Raw genomic sequence first — 19516 nt, forward strand, 5'->3', positions numbered from 1 at the left:
TCTGCCATGTTGCCGCTTGAAGCTGAGTCAGATTTCTGTAACTTGGTGCTCCAGTGTGAGGAAGTTTGACGTGGCAGACTGGGTCGAGTGAGGAAGCAAATTCCTGCCAGGACCAGTGAAGCGGCACCCGACTGCTTCCTGCTCTTTGGAGTGAACATCCCTGCCTTTCCTTTCTGTCGCTCAGCAACAGGCTGCTGCGTAGGTGTGTTCCTGCTGACTTCCTAAATGCGCTTGGTTGGATGAGCTTGACCCAAGCTCAGGCTGCCACGTCTCTCTCCGCTAAGTGGGAGGAGGGAAGATGTGTTGTCGGTAACAGTGGACCCGAGGGCCTATCACTCCTCTTTTTTAGATCTCCCCTTCCAAGGAGAAGAAAGTGATCTTACAGTAGTTTTACTTCAGTTGCTTTCATTTTGGAATCGTATAGTTTAACATGAAATTGAAACCAAATGAATGCAGTTTCCTGAATATGTTTCAAACCTTAGCCGGTTTCACTGACCTTATAGTTTAAAAGATAGCATCGTAAAATAGCAAAAGGAAAAATATTCCAATGCTGGGTGAAGAAAGTGGAAAGAAATTGTAGAACCGTTGTTTTTTATCTGGAAAGGCTTTAGAAGCTTCATTTTGTAAGAGAGAACTGACGCTCAGAGAGGTTCTTCAGCTTATTCTGTGTCACACAGCTAAGGATGAGCAGATGTATAGTGTAAACCCACTTCTCTTGCTGGGATTCAGAGCTTTTTCCGTTATAATTTTTCTTTTTAAGACTAGTTCTATGAAATGTCTCTTCTTTTATGAAACCTGGAGAAAATATCAGCTTTAAAAACATGTTGATGTTTTGGTTCTGAGTAGAATGAGGTGACTTAGCAGCAGCAGCAGTAGCAGAATCAAGATGGGTCTATTGTATTTGTGAGCTGTGTGTGTGTGCTTGAACACATGTGCAATTGGACTTTTTCCCTTCATTCTTTAAATATATGTGCATGTATTCTTAGAGGTGTGGTATTTAAATCAGAAAGAAAGTCTTTCATCTTTGCAGAGAAACCACTGACAACTCTCAAACAGTTGTAGGCTGCCACTTGGCTTCATGAATATATGACTCATAAAATCAGTCCATCATCAACTTATTTTCTACGGTATCTGTTGGACTTTCCCCCTCCCCTTTATCCTAACTGCCTGGTTAAAGTTACTAATTAGGATAGCACTAAAATGACACAAGTCAGAACATCCAGTTGCAGGCTACTGGCAAGTCTGCTGGTGACAGTGACATGCTCTGTGCTGAAACGTGGCCCTGGAAACAAAACGCACTGAGATAGTAGATACATTTATGAGAGACTCTCTGTGACACAGTTTAGGCTTACAATGAGAAAGGGATTGGCAGCTGTTATTCAGGATTTAATGCCTGTGCATTTGCCTAGGCCTAGGGAAGTGAGTTACTGAGTTCCATAGAGCTGTGGTTAGAGCCTTTTTAGGGGAAAGTGATATTGTTTGATATGAAGCTGTCTCGTGCACGTGATAACTGTACCTTTCTTCAGACTACCATAAACATTTATTAACAGTGTTTATATTTTTAATAACATTAAGTGACTCAGACTGTCTTATTGATGTTTTGTCTTTTTCCTTCTGTTACAGGGTTCTTTTATAGAACTATTCCTTGGAATGATATTTTCATAATGAGCCAGCAAGGTTATGTGGCTACACCTCCGTATTCTCAGTCCCAGCCTGGAATTGGCCTTTCTCCACCGCATTATGGGCACTATGGGGACCCGTCTCATGCAGGTTCTCCACCAGGTAAGGTACATTATCTTGACGCGTGTGTGATTATTGAATCTCAAGCTCGGAGACATAAGATATTCTGAAAGAGCAGCTTTGGAAGAATTGAATGGTAATTATAGACGATGCAGTGGTTTGAGCTTATAGGATTATTTGGAAAAGCCTACCTTATCACTTTGGCTTTTGCATAGGGAGTTTATTTTTTAAATATAGATGAAAACCAAGACACTTCCTGAGTGTCTTGTTTTTACTGTTAGACTTGCTCTTGCTATTAACCGGTAGTGTGAGGTTATTACAAACACTAAAACCCCCACAAACTATATATACATATACACATACATGTATATGTATATATATACACTATATACTAAATATATGTATGTTAAATATATACATATATTAATATTGGAAAAATCTCATTAGATTTGTATGCTGAAGTTTATTCAGTGATGATAATAATAAGAAAAACATGGCCTTGCTTTAAAATTATTATTGGATAATATTGGTTGCCCTAAAATTTGGTACCCAGCAAGGAATCTTGGTTTTTGGAGCAGAAGTGGGAGAAGGCGTCATGGAGTGGTACTCTTGTTGCTCTGATGGCAGCTGACATGATAAGATCACCTCCCATTTTCAAGGGGCTGCCCTGAGGGGCCAAGTTTCAGGGTCAGCAGGGAGGCTAATAATAGCTTGTTTCAGTGCTGATGACCCCAGATTCCCTAAAAATATTTGTGAAAGACAGTTCTTGGGACTGGCTGTGTATAAATAATTGAGTATCTCTGGCAGTTTACTAGGACTGACTCAGGCATATAGGATCCAGGCCTTGCTGGGTAGCTTGTGTGGAGTGCAGAGTCAGCCAGGGGTGAGGAAAGCCTCTAGACAGGCTTGATGGTAGCAGCCACGCACAGTTGCAGCAGAAGATGCTGTGAGACTGAATTTCCTATGGGAAGTCGCTCTTCTGACTTAGTCCAGGTTTTAAAAACCTCCAGGTGAGGCATCATCATCTTGTCCAGGTTCAGTCCTCCCCATAACATTTCTTGATCTGGGTCCCGTAGGAACCATTTAACCCATCTTTCTCCAATTTCTTTTCCGTCTGGTGGTTCATTCCCCCTCAGCATTTATATATAATGATAATTATGCATCACTTTTTTTTTTGAGTGCTTACCATGTATCGTAAACTGGTCCTAAAAGAATTATATGTATAATTTTCTTTAACTCTCATTCAGTGCTGTTTAGTAGATTATTAGCCCTATTTTGCAGCTAAGAAAACTGGATGTCTGAAATACCATGATTTATCCAAGGTCCAGAGCTGGTGGTGTAACTGGGATTCACACCGCAGTCCTTTGAGAAAACAAACAGCAAACTCGAATAGACACCTAAGTCAAACATTCATTCAATGCTACTCACTTTTCCTCCTTCTCTTCACAGCCGTCTCTTAAGCAAGTCCTCAGTCCCCTCCCTCACGCCCCATCCTGGCCTCGCAGCCCTCCACGGCTCAGTGCATTCTCTGCTCCATAGCCTGGGCCCCGTCCACCCTTCCCCTTCTCCCACTCGGGTTGTTGGTGACCTCCTGTTACCAAAGGCAGTAGACACTGTCTTGTGCTCTTGAATTTGACACCGCTTACTGCTTTTATTTGTACGAAAGTCTTTTCTCCTTTGGTTTCAATGACACTGTCCTTTTTTAGTTTTCTTGGTGGCTTTCTGGACAGCTCCTCTAAGGGCTTCCCACTTCCCCACGTGACCCTTAAGTGGTGCTGATTCTGCTTCTTTGTTCTGGCTTCACCCTTCTTTCCCTCTCTGTAGATTTTCCCCTTAACTGTATTATTCCATATGAAGGGCTAGTCTCTCAGATCTTTTCCTCCAGCCCAGATGACTTTCTTAAGCTCCAGATCTGTATTTTCAGTGGCCAGCCTGTTTCCATGGGTATATCAAACTCATCACGTCCAAAATAACACAGTATATTTTTTCATGTTTTTTCTGACATTCCATACTCACCGAGCAGCTATCATTCATTCAGCTCCCTAAATTAGAACTTTTCATTGTTTTAACAAATCTTTCCTTTTACCCTCTATAATCCAAATTCTTTTGGGGGTGATTATAAATCTTTTCTCCCTGCTTCCTCCTTTCTACCCAGTAGTCACTGTTCTTGCTCCAGCCATCCGCCTCTTACCTGGATGACTAACGTTGTCTCCTAACCACACCCTCTCTCCAGCCTTTCTCCAAACAGTCCAGTCCTGTGTTCCATTCATTCAGTTGGTCCCTCGTGTCTGACTCTTTGAGAACCCATGGGCTGCAGCGCGCCAGGCCTCCCTGTCCATCACCAACTCCTGGAGCTTGTTCAGACTCATTCATGTCTATTGAGTCGGTGAAGCCATCCAACGATCTCATCCTCTGTCTTCCCCTTCAACTCCTGCCTTCAGTCTTTCCCAGCTTCAGGGTCTTTTCCAATGAGTCAGTTCTTCACATCAGGTGGCCAAAGTATTGGAGTTTCAGCTTCAGCATTAGTCCTTCCAATGAATATTCAGGACTGGTCTCCTTTAGGATGGACTGGTTTGATCTCTTTGCTGTCTAAGGGAGTCTCAAGAGTCTTCTCCAACACCACAGTTCAAAAGCATCAATTCATTGGCACTCAGCTTTCTTTATGGTCCAACTCTCACATCCATACATGACTACTGGAAAAACCATAGCTTTGACTAGGCAGACCTTTGTTGGCAAAGTAATGTCTCTGTTTTTTAATAGCTGTTCACTCTCTTCTTTCACTTTCATCAAGAGGCTCTTCATTTCCTCTTCACTTTCTGCCATAAGGGTGGTGTCATCTGCATATCTGAGGTTATTGATATTTCTCCTGGCGATCTTGATTCCAGCTTGTGATTCATCCAGCCTGGCGTTTCGCATGATGTACTCTGCATATAAGTTAAATAAGTAGGGTGACAATATACAGCCTTGAAGTACTCCTTTCCTAATTTGGAACCAGTCTGTTGTTCCTTGTCCGGTTCTAACTGTCACTTCCTGACCTGCATTTAGGTTTCTCAGGAGGCAGGTCAGGTGGTCTGTGTTGGAGGGACTTTTATAGCCTGCAAATCTAATTCTGACTTTCTTCTGCTTCAGGCCTTTCTGGCACCTCCAGAAGCTGGTCTGTGCCTCCAGCCAGTGCCTCTACCCCATCCTCCCCACAGGGTGTGCCCTACTCTCCTCCCCCAGACTCAGTTCACCTGTGGGGCTTGGTGACGTTTCTGACCACTTCCCGTTCTTCCTCAAGCTTATTCATAAACCTTCTCCTCCTGTGCTCTCCAACCCCTGTGTGGCTTTGCTGCCAGTTACCACACTGTGTGTAACAGATGTGCCTGAACAGTTCAAAAGGTCCTCACTCAGCATTCGTTCAACAAATGAGTGGATGACCGGCTGCTGCGTTCATCAGCAAAGTACTCAGGTGTTCACCGGTGGTAAAGCACCATTTTGTTGAATTAGATCCTTCATGCTTTAATTTAAACCTCTTTCTCCTTATCAGTTCTCAGATACCAGGCTATCAGACTCTGTCTGGATACATACCCTTCTGTAAATTGTGGTATATTTGTTTAATGATTTAAAACTGTCACTAAATTACGCCAGCCTATCTTTCTCTGTGCTGAATGACCTTAGATCTCTTTGTCTTCAGACATCACATACCTTCTTTTCTAGTCTTTTGGTGTACCTTTTTTTTTTTTTATGACAGACTCAGAGAACTTAGCTGTAGTTCCTTGAATTATCTGTTCTACCAGAGATCTGGCCAGTGGAAGTCTTGGCGTCTATTTCTTACCTACCATACTGTCCTTTGTGCCTATTATGTGATGGTAGTGCCATGCAGTGACAATGTAGCAGGTTTACTGGGTGAGCAAAATACCTGTGGCGATGCAGCAATGAATAAAATGAACCCAGGCTCCGTCCTGATAGTACAGACTTGTCTAGTGGGATGCGCATTAAGGGAATTGATGGTGACAATGCAAGGGAAACACCATTTTGAGGAAGTAGAGGGTGGGACGGAAGCTCACAGCAGGGGCACCTAACCAAGGCTTACGGTGAAGGGAATCTTCCTGGAAGGAAGAACCTGAAAGACGAGTGAGGGTCGGCCACATAGGGAGGCAGGTCACTGGCGTTGGAGAGGTGGCACCTTTGAGGACCTGCAAGAGGTTCACCGTGGCTCTAAGGGTGCAGTGAAGCATCTTAAGCGGCGAAGGTCACGTATATTTTTTATTTATATTCCACATTAGAGTGTGAGGAGGGAATCAGTGGGCACACTGCTTTCTGGAGCAGAGTTTCGGGTCCTCAGCACTGTTGACATTTGGGGCCAGCTAATGCTTTGGTGTGGGAGGCCGTGCTGTGCGTCCTAGGGCCCTTAGCAGCATCCTTGGCTTCTACGGATCATCAGAGAGCAGTCCTCCCCCTTCTGCTCCCACCCCTGGCCCCCAGCCGTAGCAACCGAAAGCCTTAGACCTTGCCAAGTGTCCCTTCAGGAGCAGCATCACCCTTGGTGGAGGACCACTTGTCTAGAAGCTGAGCAGCAGGAACTGTTGACGTCCTGGAACTGGGGGCTGTGGTGAGGCTTCTAATAAATAGTGAACTTTTGTAGAAATAGCACCAGCCACAGCACCTTAGAAACGAGTCATTATGGTTCTGCTCATATAATGGGAAGTTTGTTTATTTTAGATAAACTTCTTTCTGTCTCAAATGGTTTTCAATTTTGGTTTCAGTTTGTCAGATCCAGGGCCAGATCCAAGATACGCTTTTCTGTGATGTTGTCTTGGTCAGAGGTCAGTCTAGCAGAAAGACATTTGTAAAGGGGTATCAGGAAGCTAAGAGGATAGTAGAGTCAGAGAACCAGGCTTGGGACTCTGCGGTCATGGAGCCAACATCCAGTAAGCGTTGCCTTTCTACCTGGGAGCTGTCACTAGGGCACGTGGCAGCCTGGTCTGTAAGGAGTCTAGGAAATGGAGATTCCATCTTTCCAGCTCAGGACCACATGGAAAGGCAAGCCAGAAAGGAGTTAGAATTGGTATTGCATAAGCTAGTCTGTAAAAAATGTCATTGCATTAAAGGCCAGTTTATGATTTTAGATATTTTTCTTTGGACATTGTTTTTGTTCAGTCACTTAGTCATGTCAGACTCTTTGCAACCCCATGGACTGCAGCACGTCAGGCTTCCCTATCCTTCACTGTCTCCCAGAGCTTGCTCAAACTCATGTCCACTGAGTCAGCGATGCCATCTAACCATCTAATCCTCTGCCACCCCCTTCTCTTCTTGCCCTCAATCTTTTCCAGCATCAGGGTCTTTTCCAGAGAGCTGGCTTTTTACATCAGGTAGGCAAAGTACTGGAGCTTCAGCTTCAGCATCAGCCCTTCCAATGAATATTCAGGACCGATTTTCTTTAGGATTGACTGGTTTCGTCTCTTTGCTGTCCAAGGAACTCTCAAGAGTCTTCTCCACAATTTGAAAGCATCAGTTCTTTGGTGCTCAGCCTTCTTTATGGTCCAACTGTCACATCCACATGTGACTACTGGAAAAACCATAGCTTTGACTAGGCAGACCTTTGTCAGCATAGTAATGTCTCTGCTTTTTAATGTGCCGTCTAGGTTAGTCATCGCTTTTCTTCCAAGGAGCAGACATCTTTTAATATCATGGCTGCAGTCACCATCTGCAGTGATTTTGGAGCCCAAGAAAATAGTCTGTCACTGTTTCCACTTTCTCTCCATCCAGTTGCCACGAAGTGATGGGACTGGATGCCATGATCTTAGTTTTTGAATGTTGAGTCTTAAGCAAGCTTTTTCACTTTCTTCTTTCACCCTCATCAAGAGGGCATAAGCATAGTTAGATCTTTCTCATGGTATGGTTTTGCTTTCCTATTAAGCTTCTCATACTGAAATTCTCATAACCTGATTCCTCTTTATCTCTGATCACTTATGAAAATGCCAGGTATGTGACCGAAGACTATGACTGTGCAGATAACAGTGATACTGGTTTTCTTTGCCCTGAGAATAGAGTCCAAATGGCACCTGGGACTTTGTAGTCTGACCCCAGCCAACCTGGACAGCCTCTGCTCCGGCCATTCCCCACCGTCTGTCAACACTTCACCTTTTGCCTGATCACACCCCGCTCTCTCAGATTTTCACTTAAGCTTTGCCTCCTGCCTGAACCCCCTGTCCTATCTCTGTGCTAAGACAGCTCCTGCCCATTCTTCAGAATTCACCGCAAGCAGGCCTTCCTTTCTGAACTTTTCTTGATTCCCATAGGAGGTGTTAGGTAGTTCCTCTGCATTTTACAGTTGTCACCAGGCACTGTAGCTGTTTGTTTACATGGTTGTCTCTTCCCTAAGAGCTCTAAGTGCCTCAAAGGCACACTGAGTGTATGTTGAACAAGAATGAATTTGAATCATTGCTACAGAGTTGATTTCCAAAAATAAAAGGGAAAGAATCTTTTTAGTAAGATTTGTGTGAGACATTTCTGCTTGAGTATGTAAGAACTGTTTTTGGTTTGGTTTGGTTTTTAGAAACAGGTTTATAAATATATGCATCTCGTGTACACATGAAAATACCAGGGTGTGAGTAACTCTGAGAACTAGTTTTTGATGCTGTATGAGGGTTGCTGATGAAACTGCTGTTTGCATACCTATTTAAGGAATGAGAATATCTTTGGTTTCTTGTAGTGCCTTTAATTATTACTGCATTAGCACTAGTATTGTAGATTTTCTATTTTTGTCCAAAATAATGTTTTAAGAATGAAAATACAAGAGTGCATATAATTATGATATATGTATCTTGTTAGACTATATTGATACATCTTTGAAAAAAAGGGGACAAAGGGTGTGACCAGGGTGAGGAAACTAAGATTTTTGGGGAGGTTCCCTTTATATATCTGGCATTGTTCTGGATGCTCCTATGCCCATTATCTAGTTTAATTCTCAGAATGATCGACAGAGACAGGGGACAGTGTTGTCATGGTACAGTGTTGGAAGTTTAGGTTCTGAAAGAAAAAAGTATCTTTTTAGGGTCACAGGTGTTGAGTGATACAGGAAGAATGCAGACTCCAGTCTGTGTGGCTGTAAGTGTCATGTTTTTCTAACTCTGCTGGATTTGAGGTATAAACCGTATGTAAAAATAAGAATATTATTTGTTGTTTTTGTTCTTGGTATATGGAAAATGGCTAAATAAACTCTTACAGTAAATAGAAATTTTTTCTTAGGTTTGAGGAATTCAGTTTTAAGGAAAGAAACCTTTGTATAAGTTTCACTAATATTATTCATGAATACTGCCACTTCACTGGCTATGTTTCATTCTGGATTACCCAGGCATCTGAGAGCATGCCCTTCAGAGGGTTATTATGACCACACAAGAAATTCTTCCTGGGTCACTGTAGGGTCATCCCGTCACCTTCCTTACTCTCTAAGGGAATAAATTTTCCCGGAAGATGAAAGAAGAAAGGAAATGTTGAATATGAAATACCATCGTGAGGTTAAATGGTAGAGTTCACAGAAGGCAGCCAAGAGGTCACTGGTGATGGTGCCAGAGAGGAGAATGGGGTCAAAACAAAAACGAGTAAGAGAAAGCAAACTTGTGGTTAGGGAGCAGGGCAGGGGCGTGGTTAGGGAGCAGGGCAGGGGCGAGGTAAACTGGGGGATTGGGACTAACATATACACTCTACTCTACGTAAAATAGGTGACTAATAAGGATCTACTCTGTAGCACAGGGAACTCTGCTCTTTTCTGAAATGGTCTATATGGGGAAAGGGTCTAAAAAAAGAGTGGGGGTATGTATAGTAAGCAATTCGCTTTGCTGTGCTGTTGAAAGTAACACAGCATAGTAAACCAACTATACTCCAATAAAAATTAGAAGAAAAAAAAAGTTGAATGGTCTGGAGCAAAAACAAGCAGAATGGAAGTAGGGGCAAACACACAGAAGAAATGTACTTTTTCTCTTTTTTCTTTCCTGAAGTCTGAAATGGGTGTCACAAGTAATCAGGTCTGAACCTTTCCTTCTGCAGTGAGGGGAAACTGAGGCCCACAGAGGTAAACTTCGTGCCCAGCGTGGCTGGATGGGGCATCACACTGCTCTAACCCAAGCTCAGTGATTTTTCTCCTGTACCACCATGTCTCTAGAAGAAGGAGAGAAAAAATGTTTGAGAACAGTTTTAAAGATTAACTTTTAAAGATCTCTGTTGCAGAAGAGGTGCTTGTAAATTAAAATGGGCACTGCTGGGAGCATCTTCATCACGTGTGGTCTCGTAGTTTGTATGAGAAACTGAGATGACTTGAGCAGCCCTGAGCTGTTTGTCACCCAGCCCGTGGGAATCCTGGAAAAATGATTAACTCTGAGGTGCGTGCTCTGGATCCATGGGAGAAACAGATGCTATTCTCCACTCACTTTCCTCACGCTGTAACTCAGGCCTTTTCAGAGGTCCTTTCCCCCCGTAGTTAGAATTACTACGCTTTGTGAGGCCTCATACTGTTTTTCTCCCCCGGTTTGCAGTCTGGTACCAGTGGGCACATTTCACTGTGTGCTCTAGCAGTCTTTATGTGATGGTGCGTTTCTAGCAGGGTGCCTCTCTACCAGACACAAAGGTTTGCTTCTGTTTTAGTTTCTGGTTAAAGTGGTGTCTGCACTCCCGTCACTGTGACGGTCACACCGTGATGCCGCAGCCTGGCGTGGGTGAGTCTGTGCTGGCGAAAGCAAGTGTGAAGGAGACCCTGTTCTAACCCGTTCTGCCCCTCCTGCTTTCCATTTTTGACCTGTTCCCTTTGTGTCCTCTCTCCCTGCACGTTCACACTCTTCTAAGCTCCTGTCCTTCCCTTGCAGGCATGATAAAGCCGGCGGGGCCTCTGGGGGCCGCTCCCCCTGGGGGGATGTTGCCTCAGGGCCATCCGCCTCCTGGACCCCATCAGTTTGGCCAGAACGGAGCTCATGCGCAAGGCCCTCCTCCACAAAGGTGAGCTAGAGGCCAGCCCCCATCTGTGTAATCCACTGAAATTGTCTCACAGGTCCCTTTTGCACCTGCAGGTTTGGCGACTGGAACTTTGGCCTCTTGATGCCTCGAAAGGATCTATTGGAAAACTGTCAGGAAACAAAGCGCTTAGAAAAGTTAGGACATTGAAATACCAGTACTAATAAATAAAATACTGATACTGTTAACAAAAATAATGAAAATGACTTGTGTCAGTAGCTTTTAGTTTGGAATTATATTCATCTTGTGTGTATGCGTGCTCAGTTGCTAAGTTGTGTCCGACTCTGCAACCCCATGGACTCTATCCGCCAGTCTCCTCAGTCCATGGGATTTCTCAGGCAGGAATACTGGAGTGGATTGCCATTTCCTTCTCCAGGGGATCTTCGTAATCCAGGGATTGAACCCACGTCTCCTGGATTGGCAGGTCGGTTCTTTACCACTGAGCCATGAGGGAAGCCTGTATTCATCTTAGTGTTTTGTATTAATCTCTAATTCCTTCAGATGTCTGGGGTTTATTTTCTCCAGTGAAATTTGAAATCCTCTGTTCTGTTAAATCCTTTACAGAACTGAGTTCAGATTGCGGCCAGTGGAGACTGTGGATTTGATGTGGAAGGCACACAGATGCCAGTGAAGGACTCTTGAAAGGCAGGGAGATACTAAAAACAACCCCGGGAAATCATTCTGTTTGTGTTTATAAATTAAGGAAGGGAGAAGTGGGAGGTGGGCCTGGAGAAGCCAGGGTGTGGGATATGGGACATGCTGGGAGCCCTGCAGCCCCTTGGGACTGTGCCCCTGCGGGGAGGAACTCACCTCACACCTTCCCGGCTGGAATCCCGTTGTGTGTACTGTGAGGTGTTGCTGTTGAGAATCCCAGTGCTAAGCGGTAGACAGTGTTTACGTTGGCATCTGTCCAAGGATTACCCAGAGGCTTTGTTTCCCAGGTTCCTTCTCTAGGTTGTCAGGCTGCAGGGTTGGGGTTGGCGGGGGAGGGGGCCCTCTGGAGGGCTCTGGACCCTGCCCATGGTGAGGTCCTTGGGTTACCCTTTGGAGGAGACCTAGTCCCTGTTGATGGGGAAACCCCCTCTGGCACATTTTAAATCATTACTGACAGGGCATTCACGAGGCTGTCATTTCCTGGTTCTTGTTCTGATAACATTTTCCATTGAAATGGTAGCTCTGAGATGCAGTGAAGGTTATTGTAGGGATCACTGAATGAGTGAGTCTAAGTAATTTGGTTTCCATGGGATTGTGCTTTGAACAAGGAGCATGAAGTCCAAGGCCCTAGTTCAGGACATGCCCCTCCGGCCCCTCGTTTCAACAGTGTAGCAGTGGGGCCTGAGGGGAGGACGCGGAGGTTGAACCCAGGTGCTCCCTCTGGTTCATTACCCTTGTGATGCTGGTGGCGTTCCTAGGCCTCTAGATCTCATTTGCCTCACTTGTAAAATGAGGAAATAGAATTCTCAGTCCTGAATATAGGGGAGACGTTCTGGAGAAGTACATTGCTGTGAACTGTCAAGCAGGTCAGATTATTTTTTAAAAGAAATGCAAAAATAGAACAGCCACTTTGAAGTGAAAATTTGAGTCACCAGAAATGGCCTAGATTGCTTTGAACTTTTTGGTTATTTCCACTTGTTTTGATTGAATTAGGTTGCTTGTGTGTGTGTGTGTTAGTCACTCAGTCGTGTCCGACACTTTGCAACCCCATGGACTGTAGCCCCCTAGGCTCCTCTGTCCATGGAATTCTCCAGGCAAGAATGCTGGAGTGGGTTGCTGTTCTCCTCCCCAGGGGATCTTTCCAACCCAAGGATTGGGCCTGGTCTCCTCTGAGCCACTAGGGGAAGCCCAGGTAAATCACGGACGTGGCCATCAGAACCATCTCGGCTGTGTGGCTGTGCGCTCTGCATGGCATCTACCACAGTGATGAGTAGCAGAGACGGTAGGGTCGGGCGTGTGTGATACTCGTGGCTCAGGCAGTTTTGGCTGGACAAGTTACTCTGCCTCTGTGTGCCTTGGTTTCCTCATCACAGGTGTAACAGTAAAGATGTGCTGGTGAGGATTTTGGTCATTAGTCTATGCAGAGAGCCTCGCACAGTGCACAGCGCCCATGAAAGGCAATGTGCATTAGCCGTATTCGACACTGGTTCACTGGGCTTGCAAAGCCTCTGGTCTGTTGTTTGCCCTGCCTGCTAGCTCAGTGTAGCTGCCTATCACAGCTCAGTTGAGGAATCTGCCTATATTGTGATTCCTAGGGAGACACTGGCAGATTTTGCCCCATCTCTTTCTCCTCCTCTACTGACTGTTCAATTGCTTCAGCTTAAACTGAATTAAAGGTTGGAAATGGAGCTATAGAGACTGAATTTATGGTTGATGGGGGGGAAGATGGGGCTAAGAGATAGTTAGGGAGTTTGGGATTGACATGTACGCACTGCTGTACATGGATAACCAAAGAAGGACCTACTGTATACCACAGGGAACTCTGCTCAATGTTATGTGACAGCCTGGATAGGGGAGTAGTTTGGGGGACAAGGGATACATGTTTATGTATGGCTGAGTCCCTTTGCTGTTCACCTGAAACTATCACAACTTTGTTAATCGGCTATACCCTAACACAGACTAAAAAGTTAAATAAAAAGGAGAGATCTGGTGTTCAGGCTGAGCCTTTGTGGTGAGACTCCCTAGCCTCATAGGACGCGTTTCTGTGTCTGCAGTTCAGTGCAGGGCAAAGGGCCCAGTGACCGTGCTGGTGAGTCAGTCCAGCCTGATGACAGGGGTTGTCAGAAGGCAAAGGTCACACGTGGCCTTTTTGTGATCATTTGAGTCATTTGTCCTGAGAGGACCCACCCTAGAAGTCTTTTCATTTTTTACCACATCTAAACTGTTGAATAAAGACGTGATCAATTCAGAGTCATTATGCTGATTTAAATTTTAAAATCATAATTTTTATTTTAAAATATTGCTATTTCAAAGTTTCCTAAAACTTAAAAATCATAGCTAGTCATTTGGCTTTTTTATCTTGGCTGAGGCAGAATAAATGTCTTAAAATTGTAAATGGTATTAAAGTTATCTACAGTGTGTTACTGGTGGGTGGGATTAATTTCTTATATAAAATCTATAACCTAAAGTTCCATTTTTTAATTATTAAGGGGAAATTTAATTGTAAGTGTTCTGTTTGACCTAAGAAATGGAAAATTACCTGAGCGGAAAGGTGGGAAGGAGACTCGTCTTCCCAAGTTGAAGCTATTATTAGGGTGAATCTACCAAGAAATTGGTTTCAGTGGAAAAGTAGAAAACAAGAAAAATAAGAGGAACACATATTTGTTTTCTTTTTCTTTTTTGTGTGTATGTGTAAAGCAATGACGATTTTGCAGAGCTTTTGTTTTATTCAGTGGGCTTAGTATTTAAAAATCTAGATTTTGTATGAGCAGTAGCAGCAGCAATCTTGAAAAATTTGGTACCTTACCTCCAGATTCTAACAAACTTCAGCATGTCACTCACTTCGTAGGCAGTTTGTTGTTAACTTGAAGATGAAAAATGTTTGAGGTTGAGCAGACCATGGACAGCTGAGTCATCTCTTGAGAGGTTTGGGGTGAAACCGAGGCTCACTTCTGATATTTTGTTAATCCTCAGGTTATAATCCTTTATGGTTCTTTTTGATTACCTCTTCTGACATTCAATGAAGCAGTTAATTAAAATATGTAATTGGAGCTTTTCTATTCTAATTTTCATTATAATTGTGTTAAATCTATAGATTTAACTTGAAAAGGATTGATATCTTAATAACTTTGAATCTTTTGATTCATAAACAAGTATATTCCTCTATTTAAGTCTAGTTTAATTTCTTTTAGCAATATTTATATCTTCTCATATGGAAGTTTTGCACTTATTTTATTAAATTCATTCCCAATATTGTATATTTTTCAATGGTAATATAAATGGTGTATTTTAAATTTTCACTTCCTCATTGTTTGTTGCTAGTATATAGAAATATAATTCATTTTTGCAAAAAAAAGTAATTGAATGATTCTTAACCAAGAAACATGCTAAATGGAGTACTCAATGACAAATACTTAGATCTGTATGATTTTTAATTCTAACCACATTGTATTCAGAGCAGAAAAGGGACCGTTCCATTTTTCTGGATTGAAAACTGAGAGCTACAAGGAATTATGTGGCTTGTCCCAGCTCACACAGCAAGTCTTTAGGTTAGGAATCAGGGGCCTGGATTCTCACCAAAGCTCTGAGATCCACAGGGCTTTGAATAAATTAATATTGAAAAGTAATGAAACTTGAAAAATATTAAATCACTTTGTATGTTTAAGATGTTTTGATAATCTTTTCATATGTATATCAGAGCTTTTAAAATATTTTTATTAAAAAGTTATTTAATAAAAGTTATCCTTTCAATCCTATTTTATTTTTACTTTTCAGTTGATAATACTGCTTGACTGATTCATGTTGACATGGCAAAACCACCACAATATTGTAATCATCCTCCAATTATAATTGATTAATTAATTTAAAAAATCCAATCTAGGTTGATCAGAAAAAAAAATTTTGTGAATTTCTGATGCCTAACTCCTAGGATATGTATTAGGCAATGAATGGTAAGTTGACATTTATGGGTCAAAAAGTAATAGCTGATGGTTGTTTAGTCTCTCATTCTGTATTTTAAATCTTTATTAACCTTCTGTTAAAAAATACTTGAGGGTGCTTGTCCTACTTCTATTTGAAACGTATTTCATCCTATCTGTACTCTCTCTTTAAAAGTGATTCACAGGATTTTATATTTTAAAAATATTGTTAACGTCTATGAAATATTTCTGAACATGTCGGGGAAATGTTTTTTCTCGAGAGAGTGAATAATACTGCCCGCCTTCTCTGGTTAGCCCAAACCCTGTTACTGGACCTCGCATTACAGTCACTAATATGTTCCGTAGCATATGCTCATTCTGCCTGTGTGCAAATGTTTCATGTTATCTGTGAAACCCCATGAAGGAGTTTTCAGAAAAAGACAAAGAGCACAATTTTTTTGAAAAAAAAGAAAAAAAGAAATGATTTCTTTTTATGAAGCAATGGATTTACAAAGCAAATCTTTAACACAGTTCTCAAAAACTTAGTTCTAAGTGATCATAAAGATACAGTTAACAAACAAAGCATTTTAGTCTTCTTGGTTTCTGTCCTATTGATCATTAACCCTGGTATAGATGATTTCTAATGGACTCAGCTTCCTAAATTGATTTCTGAAACTTAAGTGATTACCATTAGAATTTTTTTTTTTTCTGGCTAAGTGTCTTGACATCTTTAGCATGTGACCATAAATATGGGATGGTGCCACACGATTGATTTTGAGCTCGTGTCGAGGGTCAAGATGTCGTTTTCCTAGTGTCCACTAGACGGGCTGATTTAACTTTGCAAGTTGTTGTGTGTCATTTGCATGTGACATTAACACCCCTTTTCTCTCTCAGATTTCCTGGCCCCCCACCCGTCAACAGTGCGGCCCCCTCCTACCCACCATACTCGCCCTCAACGCAGTCGTCATATCCAAGTCCAGGGTCTACTTCGTCCATCACCCAGCTGGGCAGTCAGCTCAGTGCTATGCACATTAACAGCTATGGTAACAATTTTATTTTTCATGATTATTGACTGCCTTGTCTCATGAGTATTTTAGTAAGAAACTTTTCCCTCAGATTCAAAATAGACATATCTCTGGTATACCATATTGAACTAATTTTAGACATTTTCATATAAATTATCTGTATTTTGTATGGCAGTAATTTTTTTTTTCCAAATCATGCTGCCATTTATTTCAAGGTAAGTGAAGGACCCACAGAATGCCTTATATTCAACACTACACCCCCCCCCGAAAAAAAAACTGACTTCACAAATAAACGTTAGAACAGTGAAATTACTTTAAGAAATGTAAGTTTTAACCCTGTGTTTATTATGAGGCCCACAAATCAAAAATATAACACTCTTTGTTTCACAGTGCATTTTAAATTCTGCATTTAGATCATGGGAGGAATGGAAGCTCAGATGCTGTGAGGCAGAAAAGAATAATATAGAAGACAGTTACAGTACTGAGATGTACATCAATGGAAATGCTGTCTATTTTAGGAGCCATGGACGTGTTCACTGTGACAACTGCAGGGTCAGCCATTGATCTTGATGACAAATGTTTTCATTACTTATAGTTAGTTTCTTAAAAGTATCAGTAAAACTCCCCTCAGAATATTCCCTTTTACTGGTTTCAAAATGGATAAATCTTCAAAGCAGCAACTCAGTTGCACATAACCAGAGAAAGGAAAAAATAATCTGGTTCTACAATTTCAGATATGACTGGATAGAATTTTAGTTGCCAGTCCCTTCTCCTTCGTTACTTCTTCCTACTTCCAAAATCTGCTCTATCAAGTCAAGCACAGGACGCAAATAATTTATTAACCTGAGTCACTAATGCTTGTTATGTAAAAATTTTTTTCTTCTGTATGATTTTCTATACTCTGTACCAGACAAAGTTCAGTTGCTCAGTCGTGTCTGACTCTTTGTGACCCCATGGACTGCAGCACGCCAGGCTTCCAGTCCACTTTTCATGATAATGAATGCCATGTATCATGAAAAGTGGATGCAACTGAGTTAAAATTTATCCCTCTAATTTTCTATCATTATAAATGTAGCTCCTTAAAAATTCTTCACTTGTTTTAACTTGTGACTTATTTCTTCCAACAGAACATGATTGTATTGATATTTTGTCATTTATGAGACTAGCCTTCTTACTGAAGCAGGTAGAGCTTGAGACTGGTGAAACTGATGCTACTGCTTGACGATAAGTGAGCAAAATCATATGGCAAAGATGATAGATATAGGAAAGTACTATGGTTTGGGTCACGACCAATCTGTTACAGTATGTTTTCACCTTTTCAAGTAATCCCCTACCCATTGGTCATAATGTCATAAAACCAAATGCTTTTAGGATCAAGTGAATGCTGGAAGGTGTGAAAATATCTGAACAATAGGGACATATTATGTATGGCAAATCAGTGATGAGGTAGTTACTACAAAGGTAATTTCAAAGATTATTTTAAAAACAAAACATTCTAGACACATTTGAAGGAAACCCATGGTTGATTCATGTCAATGTATGGCAAAAACCACTACAATATTATAAAGTAATTAGCCTCCAATTAAAATAAATAAATTTAAAAAAATTAAAAAAAAATCACTTGTATAAAATACCCCAAATAGGATTTGTGTTACTTTCCAAATGATGATTTCTTCCTGTAGGGGAAAAAAATTGACTTGTAAGAGTGCCTTCTTGCTTTACTCAGGAAAAGGAGTGTCCCTGTTGTATATATGTGGTAGAAGTGAAAGTTTCGGAGTGTGGTATTTAGGTGGGCCGGTCTTCTGGTTTTGCCTAGGTTCAGGGGTGGCCTCCTCCAGTCAGGGCCCGCCTGGCCCTGCATCAGCAGCGTCATTCCAGGGGCCTCCACAGCCTCCACAGCCGTCCATTTTGCAGCCTGGATCTCAGATTCTGCCCCCACCGCCCACTGCTCTAAACGGTCCCGGTGTCTCACCCTTGCCTCCATCAACGCACAGACCAGATGGGCTCCCTGGGCCTGCTCCTCCGAATGCCCAGTACCAGCCCGCACCTCTCCCAGGACAGAACCTGGGCCCTGGATATCCTGCACAGCAGGGTAAGGTCGCCTCGGGTTACCTGGGGGTACCCTTAATTGGGAATCAGGTTTGTTCCTATGTTACTAGACATCTATCCCTTACTACTTTTGAATAGTGTAACCAGTAAAAAGAAGAGGGGAACTGTAGATGTTTGCTTTTAATTCTCTGCCTTACTTAATACGAGAAATGCAGCATGCTTGACTGAACAGCATAGTATTGTCAGTGAGCCCTCCGTCTGCGTTTTGGGGTTATAGTCACTTCTTTTTAAATTTTCTTCCAAGCAGCCAACTATGGGCCCCCAGTGGCAGGGGCACAGCTCTCCTACCCGGGAGGCTTCCCGGGAGGGCCTGCACAGATGGCCGGCCCACCGCAGCCCCAGAAGAAGCTGGATCCCGACTCCGTTCCCAGCCCAGTAAGTGCTCTGCTGTCCGTCTCCCTCACGAAGAACCCACTCTTCATTCACTGTTCTCAGAAGATCTTCAGTCCGTCAGCGTTTACCCTGTCCTTTATCGTCCGAGCACAATACCCATCACGTGGGTGAGGCTCGCTTCCCTCTGTGGATGTACGGGGTGGGGAGGGCGCATCATGGTATACCAGAGGTCTCCATGAGAGGGGCAGCCTCTGTGGGCTTGTTTGGTATCATGTAATCTTGGCAGGATCCACTGATGTTTATTCTCATGTACATCAGCAGTATTTATTGATATTTAATGATTCATTTGTAGTAAGAATATATTCTATATAAAAATGCTATTTTCAGAAACTAAAAGATCCTTTCAGGATACCCATAGGAGTGAAAGTACAAAGTATTTTTCATATTTTTAAAAACTGCTTTAAATAAAATTAGAGCTATAACTTAACTCTCCTCCACCGAAGTGATTTTCTTTAGAAGAGTACTCTTCAGCAACTGTATCAGTCAGCTTTATTAGGTTTAGTCTGCATATCAAATAGTCTTCAATTTAGCTTACATCCACAAAGATTTATTTATCACCTAGGTTACCTGTAAGCTGCATTAGCTGCAGTTTGATTTTAGATTCTGCTCCATATGCCCTTATCACTCCAGAATCCAAAGTGAAGGGGCATCCCTACTGGGGACATGTATATCATGACTAAGGGAGAAAAG

The 19516-nt window shown here is 42.4% G+C and overlaps 1 protein-coding gene across 2 annotated transcripts in view; it reads left to right on the forward strand.

Annotated features, from left to right (window-relative positions):
• Positions 1-1626: 1626 nt before the first annotated feature.
• Positions 1627-19516, forward strand: part of SEC24D (SEC24 homolog D, COPII coat complex component) — a 113752-nt gene continuing 95862 nt past the window's right edge. The window contains exons 1-5 of one of the 2 annotated variants that reach the window (XM_040237393.1): positions 1627-1782; positions 10584-10713; positions 16194-16342; positions 18141-18416; positions 18678-18808. In XM_040237393.1, coding sequence (XP_040093327.1) covers positions 1665-1782; positions 10584-10713; positions 16194-16342; positions 18141-18416; positions 18678-18808 — 804 coding nt within the window. In that variant the 5' untranslated portion in view covers positions 1627-1664. The remainder of the gene's footprint in view (positions 1783-10583; positions 10714-16193; positions 16343-18140; positions 18417-18677; positions 18809-19516) is intronic. The other variant, XM_040237394.1, reaches the window with a different exon arrangement.

The sequence above is a fragment of the Oryx dammah genome, unplaced genomic scaffold (genome assembly GCF_014754425.2).
Source record: "Oryx dammah isolate SB20612 unplaced genomic scaffold, SCBI_Odam_1.1 HiC_scaffold_3, whole genome shotgun sequence".
NCBI lineage: Eukaryota > Metazoa > Chordata > Mammalia > Artiodactyla > Bovidae > Oryx > Oryx dammah.